General features: G+C 39.7%; 1 protein-coding gene across 1 annotated transcript in view; it reads left to right on the forward strand.

Annotated features, from left to right (window-relative positions):
• The window catches only part of MGA (MAX dimerization protein MGA), a 52584-nt gene that overhangs the window by 16937 nt on the left and 18579 nt on the right, over window positions 1–17068 (forward strand). The window contains exons 7-17 of the mRNA XM_066321237.1: window positions 832–930; window positions 2298–2935; window positions 3563–3920; window positions 4852–5075; window positions 5934–6074; window positions 6480–6555; window positions 7927–8447; window positions 9943–10240; window positions 11932–12561; window positions 13136–13435; window positions 14836–16523. Coding sequence (XP_066177334.1) covers window positions 832–930; window positions 2298–2935; window positions 3563–3920; window positions 4852–5075; window positions 5934–6074; window positions 6480–6555; window positions 7927–8447; window positions 9943–10240; window positions 11932–12561; window positions 13136–13435; window positions 14836–16523 — 4973 coding nt within the window. The remainder of the gene's footprint in view (window positions 1–831; window positions 931–2297; window positions 2936–3562; window positions 3921–4851; window positions 5076–5933; window positions 6075–6479; window positions 6556–7926; window positions 8448–9942; window positions 10241–11931; window positions 12562–13135; window positions 13436–14835; window positions 16524–17068) is intronic.

Consider the following 17068-nt stretch of genomic DNA (forward strand, 5'->3'; position numbering starts at 1 on the left):
GTTCCTAATAGTGAACTGGATGAACGAAGTATAGCTTATCTTAGATGCTTATCTGTCTTCTGCTTAACTGTTTCTCCCTCTGTAATATTCTGATTATTTATGTCTTTCTTAATCTACTGCTTTTAGGAGCTGGTAGAGGCAGACATTGAATTTCAGATTGTTTACACTGCAGGAGAGGAAGATTGAATTCAGAAGACCTCAGTCAGCTTAGTTCCAATGCAATTATTTCTATCCTGAGAATATGTTAAAGGGCCACACACATCCCTGTTAGTATTTTTACATTCCATTTTAGCTCCCACAGTTGATGCATAACTTGACAGAGATGTAACTGTTTGCCTTTTGTGATTATTCACTGGCTATGCCCCTAATAGATATTCATCTGAATTTGACAGTGAGCATTAAAAGAAGTTTCCGCAGGTATTATAAAAGTCATTAGTCCAACAGAGAGGAGAGAATCAAATTCCTCTTCTTGCTGAGTGAGGCTGTATGAGCTCAAAACCTGCCTCTTCCATTTTAGCCTACTAATTAGTTGGTTGGCCCATTAGACTTTTGGAGCCAACTGCTTTTGCACATTGCTAAGGAGATTAAAACAGAAAATAAAGGAAATGCTTTTTGTGGGGGATAGCAGATGCTTGGCCATAGAGCAGAACTCTACAGGAAGCTTGGCTTTCTTGTTACGTATTCTACTAATTAAAATAAAATAGTAAAAATTAAGTTGCTTCAAATCTTTTAATTTTGCTACTGTTCACCTATCCCTGAAAAGAATAAGCAGTTTACTAAAACACTGATAAACTTGGTTCATAAACTGAGGCTGGCTTTCTTCTTTTTCAGATACTGGATTTCCTTTTGTTTCCAGGACAGGAAAAACAAATGATTTCACAAAAATCAAAGGCTGGCGAGGGAAGCTTCATGGTGCTTCTAGAAATGAAGGTAAAACAAAGTAAAAAGAGAGAGATCAATATACATATTTCCAACATGTGGCCGTTTTCTTGACCTTCCATAGACGTTGCAATTTGGTATTGGTGTGTGTCTTAATGAGAGATGTATTTTTTTATTTTGAGACTGTTAGGATTGAAGAATTTTTTAATACTGGTACCATAGTCAGAATGGAGATTAATGAGGGGAGAGAGAAACTTTGAGTAAAATAAAAATATGTGTTCTATTCTACACAGAAGGCTCAACTGAAGATCAAAGCTGTGATAGTTTTTGTTTTGTTTTTGAGTTCATATGGAAGTATGCTAATTCCAGAATTCTGTTGCCTCAGAGACCCTAATGAACTTGAGTAATTTTCATTTACATTGATGCATTTTTAACTCTAGTTAGAGCAGGTATGCCTCAAATATTTGATTACTTTGTCATACCTCAAATGGATTGTTGAAATTTGTCAATATTTTGCTTTAGATTAAATATTTATATTGTACCTTCTGCATTTCTGTACAGTGTTGTGTTGGAATATTCCAGATGCGTTGTGCTATACTAGGTGTTTAGGACAAATAAAGTAAGAGTGGAAGCACAGAAGGCCTGTAGTGGTTTTGTGAATAAATGCTGTGTGGGGTCTGGCTGAGCTGGAATGCATTTACTCCACAGCAGCTCTCACAGTGCCGTGCACTTGCAGCTGGAAAGGTGTTGGTAACACACCAGTGTTTTGACTACTGCTGAGCAGTGCATATAAGGCACCAAGGCTGCCTCTCAACATTCCCCCCTCAGCAGTAGCCAGTGGGTGCACATGACCTTTGGAGGGGACATAGAACAGCTTACCCAAACTGACCAAAGGGATATACCATACTGTATGTCTGCTCAGCAATAAAAGCTTAAGAGGATGGAGAAGGAGGTAGGGCATTTGTTGCTTACGATGTTTGTCTTCTGGAATAATTACTACTTGTTCTGAAGCCCTGCTTCCTGAGAGGTGCCTGTACATCACCTGCTCATGGGGCAGAGAATAAATCTTTTATTTCTCTTTGCTTCCACACATGGCCTTTGTTTTTAGTGTATTAAACTTTCTTTATATTGACCCATGAGGTTTTTTGCAGCTTACTTTCCATCTGCTGAGCAATAGAGTGGCTTAGTGGGTGCCTGGAGTCCAGCCGAGGCCAACCCACCACAAGTACACATGTGAGATCTCCACAAAAACAGTAGTGCAGGCTGCTGGTTGTGTTTCAGAATGGATTATATTTGGTGTTCCTATATTATATACAGTTCTTGTGGAAGAGTGCATTTTTTAGAGATCTGTTTACCTATCCTGCTGTGTTTCCATTATTATTTAACTCCAGGAGTTAAAGTATTCTTCATTTATTTAGGTGGCAGTTCAGAAGGTTCATTGAAGAATCGCTCAGCGTTCTGTAGTGACAAGCTGGATGAGTACCTGGAAAATGAAGGGAAATTGATGGAAACAAGTATGGGATTCTCTTCTAACACTCCCACTTCTCCTGTGGTGTATCAGCTTCCCACTAAGAGCACTAGCTATGTTCGAACACTTGACAGTGTTTTAAAGAAGCAGTCTACTGTAATTCCATCAACGTCTTACACGTTGAAGCCTGTTCCTCCATCATCTACCTCCAGGAAAACAAAGACTCAAGGCAGGCAGACAAACAGTAGAGTAAAATCATCTTACAGACCTATTCTGCCTTCACCTTTTCCTGCAAAGCAGAAACAGATCTCATCAGTGTCAGGTGAAAAGGCTGCTAAGTCTGCTAGCAGTTTGAGTAACCAAGCAGATGGTTTTGTGCTGCCAACTGCGGATGAAAATACGTTTCCAAAACAGATCAGTTTGCGTCAAGCACCACAGCATCACCAAGCCCCTCGTCCACCAGGTTTGTCTAAATCTCAAGTGAAGTTAATGGACCTGGAAGACTGTGCTCTCTGGGATGGGAAGCCACGGACCTATATTACAGAAGAGCGAGCAGACATCTCTTTGGCAACTCTGCTTACAGCTCAGGTACATCTCTAATAGTTTTTTTTCTGTACTGTTGCTTTTTTAATCTGCCCACTTACAGATGTTGCATAGAGATACAAAAAATAGGACTGGAACTGCTAAGGATCATGATAAAGCATGAGATTACTTTGTGGTATTGTCTTTGCAGTGAAACTTGAGGAGTGCAGACTTAGCAGTATGAAAAATAATTGTGATAATAGCATATTGATAGACATTAGAATTGTTTAAAATTCTCACGATTCAAATTTCGGTTAATACAATTGTTATTCAGTAGCTACATTTCCTTGCTCTTTTCATTTTTATGTTTTCAGTTGAGCTAACTGCAAGAAATCCTGGTCATGTAACCTGGTTGTCACATAATAACTTCTGCCTTTTTTACATCCTGCTTATCCTAACCATCCATTACCTGGGTGGTTTTGCCGTTTTCAGTTTCCTGTCAAATCAAGTCTAAACTCTGTTTTGTTGGAGGTTTTGTGGTATAGAGGATGAGTTTTTGTACGTAAACAATGTAGCTTGAGGGGTTTTCTAAATGAACTTTGAATTGCAATTTTGCGCATGCTTGATTTAATTTTACTAAAACATTCCTCTTATTAAAATTTGAAGTTTATGCTTCTCTGAAACTTTTTTTAGGCATCTCTTAAAAACAAACCTATCCACAAGATAATAAGACGACGAGCACCTCCTTGCAACAATGATTTCTGCCGACTGGGTTGCATATGTGCCAGTCTGGCATTGGAGAAACGTCAGCCTACCCACTGCCGCAGGCCAGACTGCATGTTTGGGTGTACCTGCCTCAAGAGAAGGGTCTTGCTGGTGAAGGGAGGAGCAAAACATAAGAAAATGACGAAAAAGGCTGTGCGTGGAAATCTTGTGCTGTTTGGAGCACAAGGACAACAGCAAGAGGATGAAGATGTGGAAGAAGAGGGTGATGGGGAAGAAGAGGAGACAAAGCAGAAGGATAGGAAGAAAAGAAAAAGGGTGGAATACAGTGAGTATTGGTGGAGATTATTTACAGCAAACCACCAAAATTGGTGGGCATTTTTAATTAGAATGTAGTAGTGATGCCATTTCTAATCCATCTTACTTGCAGAAAATGACTTTTTTTTTTTTTTTTCCCCTTGAATTTGTACATGCTCAGTGTTTTGGGCACTGTGTAGTTACTTATTGAATCAAGTAGTTGGAGTTTGTTCTTGGTAGTTTAAACTCTTGTTCAACTCTCCAAATGTCTTTAAAGACTATGGATATGGGATAATTACTGCCGTCATTGTTGGTAATGTTCCCTGTTACAGTGCTGTTACCTTTCCCTGTAAACAAGTCAGTATCTAGATCCGCATTTTCAGTTGCTGTATAGAGCCGTAGAGTTCATAGACTTCCTTGAAAGTATAGTTATTTATGGTAATTTCAGATCTGGTCTGAGGTATGCTCAGAAAACCAAATTGGTACAAACTGCCCGTGAATTTGCATTTTCAATTTCTTACTAGCAATGCTTCTAGCAATAGCTAAAACAAGGTATTTTCTGGTGTTCTACTGGAATAAATTAATTCTTCTGTATAGCTGCAGTATACAGATCTGGGATAATTTTTTTTTTTTTTGGCGTTTTGTGATTTTTCAGTACACAACATCAGTGGAGGTCACTAATTTTCAGTTGTTCTGTAGATCTTCTATCACAGTAAAAGTGAGAAATCAGGGTTAGTGTAGAAACATTTTTATTTTCATTTCTTCTTCCTTGTAGACAAATCCCAGTTGTTTTTGACTAGAATTTGAGGCAAGAAAATCAACCAGTAGTATTTTCTGGCCATTTGGACTAGTCATTGCTGCATGGCTCGACATCAAACTCATACGAAAAGTTCTGTTATTGTTGTGTTAGATGGTGTTTTATTTGTAAGTAGTTTTTTTTTTTTTTTCTCTTTTTTTTTCAGCTATCTGTGACTCAGAGCCAGAACAACCTGTTAGGAATTGTCCATTGTGGGTGAAAGTGGAAGGTGAAGTAGACCCAGAGCCAATTTATGTCCCAACACCATCTGTTATTGAACCAGTTAAATCTATGGCGCTGCCCAACCCAGAGGTCTCGCTTCCTAGTAAGAGCAGATCTTCCAGTGGAACAAAACCAAGCAGAGTGTACACTCCTAGACCCAATCCAGTGGTAAGAAGCAAAAGAGATGCATGTATTTCTTTGTAGTGGAAATTAAGACAAATACTGCCAAAGCTTATGTGCTAGGCAATTTTAAAGAAGTTTGAGGTGAAAGGCTTGGGCTGACTGTCTGTAGGTATGTTGATATGCTAGGATGGATTGATTGTATACAAATCCTTACTATGTCCATCTTCTGTTGAGAATTTACTGTAGCAATAGGAGATTGTGAAAGGTGATTATGATTCACTAATAGCTTCATTTAAAAATACAGTAACATGCTATTTTTGTCAAAATTATGTTTAGTCCTGTAACATTTATAAAAGTTACTAGCTACATAATGTAATTACTTGCAAAAATTTTTGGGATACAGACATAGTGTGTTCAGTGTAGTTCTGGAGGGGGTTTTTTTGGGTTTTTTTGGGTTTTTTTGTTGTTTTTTTTTCTTGAGGTTTCTCTGCCTGTGTTCTAAGAAGCTGGCTTTGTGTCTCCCCTCAACTTAGTATTAGACAAAAGCAGCAACAGCAGTGGAGCAAAAACAGCCATAGAGCGGAGTGTAGTTATATCTGAAGAATAAACGTACCAGAGTAGCTATTTAATGTATACCAGATAATGTTAAACAATGCGTGACACTTAGGATTTGCTTTTTCACTTAGAAGAATATCTGAATGGGTTTGAATTTCAGGAAGCTGGTGGTGGCTGTGTGATGGTACTGAGAATGTAGATCTAGCTTTAAATGCTGGACTTTTCTTTTGATCCCTACTGTTGAAGCATTTAGGCTGAAATGTTTTTAGAAAGCAGAGCTGTTTCTGTGAATCTGATGTGCATCCAGAAAAAAGAGAAGAGGATTTTGTCTCTTCTCTTTTCCTTCAGATTCGGGAGGAGGACAAGGATCCTGTCTACAGGTACTTTGAAAGTTTAATGACTTGTGCAAGAGTGCGACCCTATGAACGCAGGAGGGAGGAAAAAAAGCAGCAAAAAGACAAAAGTGATTCACAGACTTGTAGTGTAAAGGTAAGAAGTTACACTGTAACTAGTGTGTATTATAGAACAGGCAGGAATACTGAAAATTTTGAAGTAATTTTTTTCCCCAGAAACTCCTACATTACATGAGGGCTTGACTTGCATTTGGTGGTGGTAGGGCTGTGGAAGGTGGAGCCCAAATCACTTTGCAGTGCTGGTAAAATTACCCTGTTACTGTGATTTTCTTGTCTGGGGAAATTCTTGGCTGCCACAAGTACATTATTATGTAACGGTTAAATATTCATTGTTATAGAGCTCTTCTAAGATGAAGCCCATAACACTGTCAAACACAGCATATTTCTGTGGTTTGGGCTGAACTGTTCATTTTGTGCTGTGATTTTTAGTGTGGAAGTGAGATGTATAGGGTGAATATTTTCTTGCATTTCTTTCCTCCAGCAAGAGCATGAACCAGAGCTTCAGTCTCCTGAGAAGGCAGCCTGTGAGGTAGACAAAGACACTAATAAATCAAGAGGTAAGAGCTGAGTCAGGAGTGTAATTCCACTTCTTGGTAGTTACACATTTTTGTAGTATTTCTTTAAAAAAAGTAGCTACTGATGAAACAGAGTTCTGTTTGCTAGGGGATTTGTTACAGTTGTTAATAAAAAACTTATGACATACATACAGTTTCCTGTTTTCTTAGCAGCTGGCGGGGTGGGGGGCTGCATGGAGATAGAGCAGACTAAGTACCCAGTGCTTCTTGCTGCTCTAAGTGTAAAATGACCAGTGCTGCCTGGTCAGTTGTTTAGCAGTAAAAATACAAAACTGCACAGCAGACTTGTCTTCAAGACAAATGATTAGATACTTGGAAAGAATGGAGATGCATGGTTTTGTTTTGTCTAGGTGTTTTTTTCTCCTTCTTGTTTTCTTTACTATCACTTTGTAGTTATTGAAGAATTAAATATCCAGGTAGTCCTGAAAGGATGGGGTCCTCATGTCTTCACATAGAAGTGGATGGGACATCTGTGCTTTATTTGGAATTGTTTGATGTTGAATTTGTTTAGTTCAAGTTGAAAGATTGAAGTTTTGCCATTTTAGAGATACTGGGTTTGAGTTTCTAGCTCTTGAAGAAATAGGCTAGACATCCATGTTCTCTTTCAGTCTGAAGCAGCCCAAATTACATTGCAAGCCTTAAATGAGACATACTAGAGGCATTGTGTCATCTACTAATGTACCATATCTGCCTTTCTGAGCTGATTATTTTACTGTTGAATGTATACAACAATGCATGCTACATTTAAGGATGGGAATGGAAAGACAATACAATTAGTTGAAAATGCTGGTGCATTGGTAGGTGAAATTAAAATGGCCAGGACACAGGGCTCAGCATCCTTACAGTTTTGCAAAGAGGGACGTTATATCTCTGATGGATAACCAAAGATCATGCTTCTGTTTACACATCTTCCTTAAAAGACAGTTCTGCTAGTGGCATGTCCCCTCATGCCATTGTAGGACACAGGTGCTTTTCTGACTCAAAGAGAAAAGTGCCATCTCTTGAATAACCAGTGATGCTTTCTTTCTACTGTGTTGGTGTGTTTGGAGAACTTTCACCCATGTGTTGAAACAACCCATCTTTGTTTAGCTTGTGATGCAATGGGATACAAGCTGACGTGGTATGGCTGCAGGGATTGAACCATGAGAAATAATTACATTAGTTTTGTAGTGAGCTTTTGCTTGCTTGTGAAGCTCTGCAAGGGGAAGAGATGCTTTGAACAATTCTTTACTTGCTGTTGGCCTGCAACTGAGATGAGCTAAGGGTGGAGGTATGGGCAGAATGAAATTGTTTGACTATCCAGGTGCTTAAAATGCCATAGTATTGCAGAAACCTATTTCAATTCTTTCTCAGAGGAAAGCTGGTGTTCTTCCCGTAGTGAGGGGGACTCTTTCTCCACCTCCTATGTTCATCACACCACTCAAGGTGAACCAACCAAACTTTTCGAGATTATCTCTGACTGCAGCTTGGAGGAAGATCACAATAAGATCTTGACCATCTTATCACAGCATATCAACAGTAACGCGCCACAGTGCCTCAAAGTGGGTAGCTTCATTGTTGAATTGGCTTCGGAATACAAGGCCCAGGATGAGAACCATCCTTCTGTCTGCTCCTCCAGAGTGAAAATTTCAGTGCCATCCTACCAGGACAAGGATGAGAAGCCTGAGATCCCTGTCTTGGAGACTCCTGATAGCACAGTGGCATCATGCAATAACTCAGGAAATGTAAAGGTCATACGGGCAGAGCCAGTGGACAAACTGCGGGAGAAACTGCAGGGGGGCAAAGGCTTGCCTTTTTATGCAGGGGTTTCTCCTGCGGGAAAGCTGGTTGTCTACAAATGCAAAGCTAATGCAAGCCCCTCGGGCTTGATTCAGGTGGGTCCCTCTGCCTTTACTGTGGAGATTAGATGCAGTTTCATCCACTACTATCCCAGAACTCCTTGAAGGGGAGAACACTCTTTGTCTTTTGCCTGTACAGACAAGAGTTCTTGATATCTAGTGGCATTCCTTTCCATAAGCTTGTCCCTTTCAAGATTTACTCAATAACAGGAAATCTGATTGGAATCCTGAAATCTGATGGTTTTACTTGTCTTTTTGGCAATTTGGGTCTTGTTGACCCAAGTGCAGATTCTCTTTCAAGATCTTTTTAATTCTTTGTAAAACCCCTTGAAGGTGCATTTGACACATAATGCTTCTAAATGATTGTATGAGCCCACAGAAAGAATATTTCCTGCGGAAGTATACACTGGGACAAAACTTTAAAATGAAAATGTAAACATTAAATTTCTTTTTGCTATAGCTTACTGTTAATCTTAACTAACAGCCTGAATCCTCTTTGTAGAATATATGTTTTTCATTAAGAGACTTCATAATTCCAAGGGTCTTTGCCCCACAGTTTTATGTTGCTGACATGGTGTTAAGAATTAGTAGTAGGAACTACAAGGTTAGGAACTACTAAAGGAACTACAGGGTTAGGAACTACTAAAGATCTTTTTCCATCATAGCTATTTGTGATTATAGTAAAACAACTTTGAGGAAAACCATATGATTTAAAAAATGGGAGTAAGATATGTTTTCATGACACTTTGCAGATATGACACCCTCAGAAAGAAAAGCTAGTGGAGAGAAAAAGGTAGCAGATTTCTTAGCGTCCATAAAAGTTGATCAATAAAAACTACTGTTTATTTAGTAGTGTCTTAAATACATTTGGCTTTTAGAAGGCATTACCAAACAACGTGAAGCAGAATGCAGCACTACCAAAACTTCTCATTGTCTACTAGGCGTAAAGCCTGACATTCAGGAGGATGTTCTGTTTTTTTCTTGTGCAGTCGATTACCACTATAACTTGGAATTTGAACTTAGGGAACTCATCATACCTAGTTACAGTATCAAACAACAGTGTGGATAAGGAAAAAGCTGATGCAGCTTTTCCAAGCTCTTTAGAGTTTTGTCTCAATGTATATGTCATCAGTATTCTTTTGTGATGCTAGGTCTTAATTAGGTTTGAGAATTTTATCCAAAATTGTCCTTCAATTAGGGAAGCTATTTCTATTCAGGACTATAGAATAAGCATGAGACAGGAAAAAAAAACAGGTGCTAGCTTCACTCTTATCTAATGTCAGTGATTTCACATGTTCCTTGGACTCTCTGGTTTTACATGAGAGTCTGAGCAGCATTTAAAATCTGTACTACAAAAGATAAAATGAGTTGTTTGAAGTTCTCCCAGGCAATAAAGAAATTAGGAATTCCCATTTGGAATTGCAATGGTTTTTTGAAAAGGATGTTTAGAAGTCCCATGGAATGAAACACTTCTCCAGAAGTGGTGAATTAGCGTTCTTTTCACAAAGTTTCCCTTTTCCCGTTTTTTCAGGTTAATGATAAAAGGTATCCTCAGGCCAAACTGCTTTTGGGACAGATGGGGGCATTACATCCTGCCAATCGGCTAGCAGCTTATATCACAGGCAGGCTGCAGCCCACAGTCCTTGATATCGCAGCCCTCAGTACTGTGATCTCCAAGGTAGCATCCAGTGCTAAAACTCCTGCTTCTGGGACACCATCAGTCCAGGGGCCCACAACATCATCTCCTAAAACTACATCTTCCACCAGCACTACTTCAACCCCCACTGTGACGACTCTGAAAACCCATGTCCCAGCACAGAGACAGATAGGTAGGTTGGAACTTATTACTGTGTTTTAAATTGCGTGAAGCTGAAGTACAGAGTGAGTGTACAGCATTAATGTTGATTTCTGTGCAACAGTGCATGCTGCCTTTGGCTGCATTGCCTACCTGAGATGTCTCTGCAATGAGTAATCTCTTCAAAGCAGAAAGTTTTATTTGGACTTCAGAGTAAGATTACAGATGTTGACTATTAGTTGTTTTATTAATGCTACTAGAACATATTTTCAAGAGACGCGAATGGATGGAGACTCTCCAAATATTAACTGGATTTTTTGTTTGGAGTTTCGTTACTATCATTTTTAATTGCTTTTCATCAAACACAGATTAACTTCAAATGAGTAAAGTATCAGTAATACATTGTTCTTCACTGTTAGATTTTCTGCTGATGTTGCACTCATAATTCTTGTGACCGCCAAAGATGTGTGAAGCAGCAGTGAAAGACAAGATGGTCCAAATCTGGATTAGCGAAACAGGTGTGCAGCCAATAACCACGCCAGCCTCTAATCTCATTGGGTTTCACAAGCTAAACAGGGTTGGATTTAGACAGTGCTTATAGAGTTTAAAAAAAAAAAAAAAAAAAAAGATTGGAAGATCCATGAGTTGCTTGTGTATCTGAGTTGTTACTGAGATGGTTACCCCAGTATGGCAAGAGAGGAAATTGCCCTTATCTATTACATTATGCATGAGTTTAAAAAGAGAAATCAAGTATCTGTCCACATACTCCCACACATTACTTAAAGATCTGAGGAAGCTTTGCGAGGGAAAAGGATGTTACCTGTGTCCTGGAAAAACTTTTAATTTCTGGTTGATTATTTTGTTTCTTTCTGCCTAAATTTCCATTGATGCATAAATGGGTGTGTTGTTTTTCTTGTCTCGTAAAAAAAACTTGTTGTTTTGTGTGTTTGTGCAGTGTGAAAGAGCTGGCTGTGTTTCATTGATGGGTGAAGTCATTGCTGCATATGTCATTTAAGTAAAAAGTACCAGTTCTGGCATAGTCTGGGTTAAAAATGCTGTTTGCATAAGTAACTGCAGTGCTTAAGTTGAACTTGCTCCATAATCTCTATGCTGTTGTACTCATTTGTAGGCATCTGGGTTGATGTAAATGCAGTGTTCTGGTCCCTTGGAGAGCAAGGGATGAGGTAAAGGATCTTCCTGACAGTGACTAATTTCCATCGGTTAAATTTGTTTCATCCAGTCTGCAGTTGCACAAATGTCAATGGAATTAGAAGGGGAAACTGTATCCTTCCCATCCATTTCCCCTGTGCCTAAGATGAATTCAGTAGAAGGGGGTGAAAATTAAGGAACAGTAAGAAAGAGAAGATAACACAAGCTGTTACACCAAGAATTCAAGTTTAGAAAATAGTTGGAGCTCATTAGCTCATTATTTCATTTAAATGTTAGTTAGGATTGTCCATAGTTTAACAATGAGGAACAGCCCTTCAAGACTTGATTCTTTTGTGTATCTGGGAAGAAATGCAATAAAAAGCTACAGTAGTGGTATAAGGCAGAGGTATTTCTAACATGTAAGGCATATCCAGGACTACCATAAAGGTTTTGATTTAATTACAAGGTATATAGAAAAAGGAGGCTGAAATTCATGCTGAAATTACAGCTGTAGCACCTCATGAAAGGCAAAGAGGGAATCCATTAAAATTTTGACCTGCAAGTTTTTATTTGCAGCTGCCCGACCCTCACCTGGTGGTGTGTTTGCCCAGTTTGTGATAAACAAAGCAGGAGCTCTACAGCAGAAGATTCCTGGAGCGAGCACACGCCAGGCTGCCTCAGGGCGACAGTTCCTCAGTATCAAGCCCTCACCAATCACGGTTATTGCTCCCATGGCTCCTTCAGTGCCATCTCCAGCTCTGTGCACAGTCTGTCCTGGGGTCACTGCAGCCACCACGACTTCTACGGTTACTGCGGAAAGTACCAGTGTAGCAGCATCTACTGTGACCTCTCCTAGCCAGACAAAAGCTGGTGAATCTCCTTGCTCTCCTCCTGCAATTGCAGTCACAACTGCTCCTGCAACACCTGGAATCAGCACCTGTACTACTCCATCCACCACTCCTACTGCTACTGTGAGCACAACAAAAACAGGGATTGTTACAGCAGTAGTAACAACATCATTCCCAAAAACTGTAGCAACATCACCAACTGTTACTTGTGCTGTTGTCACAACATCCACTTCTACAGTTGTACTGACAACAGCTGCAGCAGCTACACCTGTGGTGACCACACTGACTTCCTCTGCTGTCTCTGTTCCGGTGATACTATCAGGAGTTAATTCAAGTCCTCCACAGAATCAAAAAAGAGGTAATGCTTAGGTGCTTTGGGTTATTAGTGCAGACACTTGTCTTTTAATTCTTCTGCTTTTCATAGCTAGAATACAGTCTGCATCTGGTTTCAGCTTAAGTACTTGCCTTGCCCCCCTTTCCAAAATAGGGTAAGAAATGTCATCTCTTAAGCTGCTTTTTGTCTTCCAGCCTAAACAAAAGGTAGAGAGAGGAAAAAATTTAACTTATCAGGTGAGTGACTGCTATGAAGTGAGCTAGAAGCCTCACATCATCCCTTGACTATAGAAATGTATAGCACAGTTATGACTGACAGAATTTCGTGGTCGGCTCAGAGTTCAGGAATTAGGTATGGAATTACTGTCTCGTGTCATGATTGAAAAATACCAGTGGAACTACACAGAAAAAACCCCAAACTGTTCTGACCTGGTTGGTTCCATGCATTCTGTGAATAAAGAGAAAAACTTGCCTTCAAATAAATTTGAAAGAGATGCAGTTGTTTCCAAAATATTTGCACTTGTATTTATTAAGATTAATGCCTGATTTGTAGGCAGTCTCTTAAACTAATTTTTTTGTAACTTGTTAAAATATTTCAGAAGATGCTGTTCCACAAGCTGCAAGTAAGACCCCCCCAAAGATAGCTCCTGGAACAGACAAACGTGTTGGACCTCGACTGCTGCTGATTCCAGTGCACCAGGCGTCTTCTGCCCTGCGACCACTGAACAACACCCAGGTGGCACAGAGGCAGAGGATGGTGCTTCAGCCTCTCAGGAGCCCTGGGGCTGTGAACCTGTTCAGACATCCCAATGGGCAGATCATTCAGCTTGTTCCCCTGCAGCAGGTTCGAACTGCGGGTGCTCAGCCCAATGTGCAGCCAGTGATGCTCCGCAATCCAGGTACAAAGTCCAGCACTTCTTTCGTGACTGACCAGTGTGTTACTCAGAAATGAACAGTGGGATAAATGTCTCTGTGATGCTTTCACCTGCTGAAAGTAATTGAACAGGACCTAGTTTGGTTCTTTGTGAGTAGTTGAAGACCATAGTGTAATTATTCAGATGCAATGCAACTTAAATACCATGTGTATAATATTCAGAAAGTGCAGTTAAAAAGCCAAGTCAAAATTCAGGGATTCTGTGCATCAAGGAAAAGCCTATGTGTGTGTGTGGCAGTGGAGCCATGTCCGTTGTACTGTCACGACTTACAAGATTCAACCTTGTGATTCAAAACCAATTCTTGTTGGAGACCTCTCAAAAAAGGATGAGCTGTTACCCATGTTTCATTGGATGTGCTCTGTTTTCATTAGGTTTCCAGGTTGGTTAGTGTGTTTACAGAAGATACTCAGATGCATGTTACACTACAGTACAAAATCGCCTGGTTTTTGCCTCCTTAGGAGCATGTGAGAAGAAAAATAAGAGTGATTTTCAGCTATTTCTCTCGTACACAGTTGAAGACAGGGTTGAAAGAGTTAGAAGTTGAAGGTTGTGTATGCTGTTGTACATATTTGTAAATTCTAACCCAAATGTATTTTAAATGCAGTTTTACTCTGTAGTAGGACCTTTTCTTCCGTTCTCCCTGAATCAAAACACATCTCAAAGAGTGGGAGGTAGAGTGGGGTGGAAGGGAGAGCGAAAGCAAGCACAGTAGCTAAAACTGTGGGGAGGAGAGCAAACAATGCTGAGCTTTAGTTGAGGTTTGTGCATGAGGTGGAGTAGAGAGTCAGTAAGTTTATTTAATTTCTGTCTGTTTTGAGACACTTGCTGAAGAAGAGAACCGAGTTGCCAGTGGTAATAGTTTTCCTTCTTCTTTATGGAGTGTTGAAATGCTGCAGAAGAGTTCATAAAGGTGAAAAAGATGGTGGTATAATTCTGTAATTTTGACATAGTTTTTTTCTCCTTGGGAAGTCTTTTTCTGAGAGAAAAAGAAAAATTTTAAGATTTCTTTTTTATTTTGAAAAACCCCAATTTCTTTGTTTTTCAGAAAATGTGAAATGGAAAAGTAAAATGCAAGACTTTTAATGCTGTGTCTTTTTTTAATTAAAAAGCTTAATGCTAGAACTTAACACGAAGTCTGTTAGAGTCACCAATTCATATGTTTTATTGGGGTGTTACTTAGAAAAATTCAAATTTATATGTATTTATGCAGGACCAACTTTTTCACTGAAAGCTTGTGGTCAGACACCTGATTCCATTATGATCCTTGAGAGTGGTGTCTGCTTCTAGTACGGCATCAAATGCTGAACCTGGAAGAAAGAAATAGGTTTGAGAAAGTCTCAGGTGATGTTTTGTTTTCCTCACAGGATCTATTGTAGGAATTCGGTTGCCTGCACCTTCCAAGCCTCCTGAGTCGCCCGTTTCTCCCACTTCCTCTGTGTCTTCCACTTCTCCTGCTGCAAATTCAGCTACAGTACCCAAGTTATCTCCCCCATCCAACCCAGCCACTCAAGCATCTTCTCTTCTTCCTTCAGTAACAAGTTTTGTGTCCCAGGCAGGCACTCTGACTCTGAGGATCTCTTCCTCTGCCACCAGCAATGTCACAAACCAAACAGCCTCTGAATCTAAAGTAACCTGCAGCTCGGGTGGTCTGCCAGCCACCACTGCTAATCTCATACCTTTACAGTCCAGAAGTTTTGCTTTACTCCAGCTCCCAGGACAGAAGACTGTGCCGAACTCTATTCTTCACCATTTTGCATCTCTTCAGATGAAGAAGGATTACAGGAAAATATGTAAGAAAGAGGATGCAGGTGCTGCTCAGCAGGAGAGCGGGAAGGCTCCATGCTCAGGTGACACAGAAGTTACAGAGTCTGACATCACAGTGCCATATGGGAAACAAGAAGAAAATGAATTGTCGATTAACCAGTCAAATGCTTTTGAAGAGTCAGCATCTGGCATAGTCACACCTAACAGTGATGGAAATTCCTCTTCATTAGAGATAGTGGAGAAGAGCTCAAAGGTGCTAGAGAGTTCCTGTGATGACAGCTTTTCTTCTCAGCATGATGTTTCTGCAGATGTTGTGTCATCTGACCATTCATACATCAGTGAGAAGCCAAATGATGAGGAAGAAAAAGAGGCTTCTGAAGAGAAGGAGGATTCTGTCAGTTCTGAAACTGTTGTTGAGGCAGTTTCAGCTAACTCTGAAACTGTTTGTGGGTCATTAGATGAGTCTTCAGTTGCTCCTCTGGATAATGCACATTCACAGAGTCATGAGAATCGGGAGACTGCTCAGTTGAAAAACCATGGGCAGGAACAAACACATGCTGAACAGGAGGAGAAACCAGTAAAAGAGGAGGAAGAAGATGCACAGGCACAGATGGAGGAGGACAACAGAGCAAGTTCTGAGCAGTTGCGTAGTCAACAAGAGCAAGATACACAGCTGAAGATCAAGGAGGAACAAAGAGAGAATGAGCTGTTTGAGAGCAAACAAGAAATCCAGGGTGATGCTGCACAGCTAGATGCAGAAAGGGGGGAGAACAAAGGCTCTATAGAAGTAGAAAACATAGGAGGGAAAACAAGAAGTAGGTCTGAAATTGCTTCTGCAAAAAACGAGGATAATGCTTCAGGAGAAGAGCATACAGTCAATACGGAGGAACGCAAAGGAAACACAGCTAGGCAGGAAGGCAGTAACAGCAAAGAACAAGGTGCTTGTGTTTCTCTGGAGGAAATGAAAACAGGTCATGATATTCTAACACATGTTAACAGTTCTTGGAGCAAAATATCTAGCATTGTACCCCCTTTAGAAAACAAAAGTGAAATGGATAACAAAGCAGATATATCAGAGAAAAGTGACTTCCTGACAGCACCAGAACAGAGGGTACACAAAGAGAGTTACATCCCCACTATTGATATAACTGCTGATGATTTGGAAGAGGATGAAGAGGAAGATGAGGAGGAGGAGGAAGAGGATGAAAAAACTGATGATTCTGCTGATGAGATGCTGGATGGTGCTTCTGACTTCCCAAGTGAAGAGGAAGTAGATGTTGAAAGAGTGGTAAGCATTTAACTATTTATGAAGGGATATTTTTATTTAAATTGACCAACTAACATGTCACAACCCATGGATTTAAAAGAGTATGATGTTTGTGTTTTGGACTTCAATTTCTTTAGGAAGTGTAAATTGGGGGTCCAATGGATGTCTCTTATTTCTTAGTTGCATGCTTTTTTTTTATTTTTTTTTTAGGTAGCAGTGTAGTGGCCTTGTAGAAATTGCCTGTTTTTCAGATAACAGGAGTTATATTGAACAATCTGTAATAGAACCATTGCAGGTTGTCTTCCTCCAGTGTTTACTTGAGTAATTTGGTTACTTGTATTGCGACTTAATGATCCAAAAATGCAGTAACCAATCTAGTATTTCTGTTATTTTAAGATGTTTTCTTCTATTTAGTTTTTGTAGGCTTAGTTAACATTTATTTCTGGAAGGAATATTTGAATCTATCTTTAAATACCTTTTTTAAGTTAATAATACATTTAAATAGTATGTGAGAGGTGTTGTTCCTTATTTGATAGAAAACAAATTGCTCCAAAAGGCACAGAATA

The sequence above is a fragment of the Sylvia atricapilla genome, chromosome 6 (assembly GCF_009819655.1).
Source record: "Sylvia atricapilla isolate bSylAtr1 chromosome 6, bSylAtr1.pri, whole genome shotgun sequence".
Taxonomy (NCBI): Eukaryota; Metazoa; Chordata; class Aves; order Passeriformes; family Sylviidae; genus Sylvia; species Sylvia atricapilla.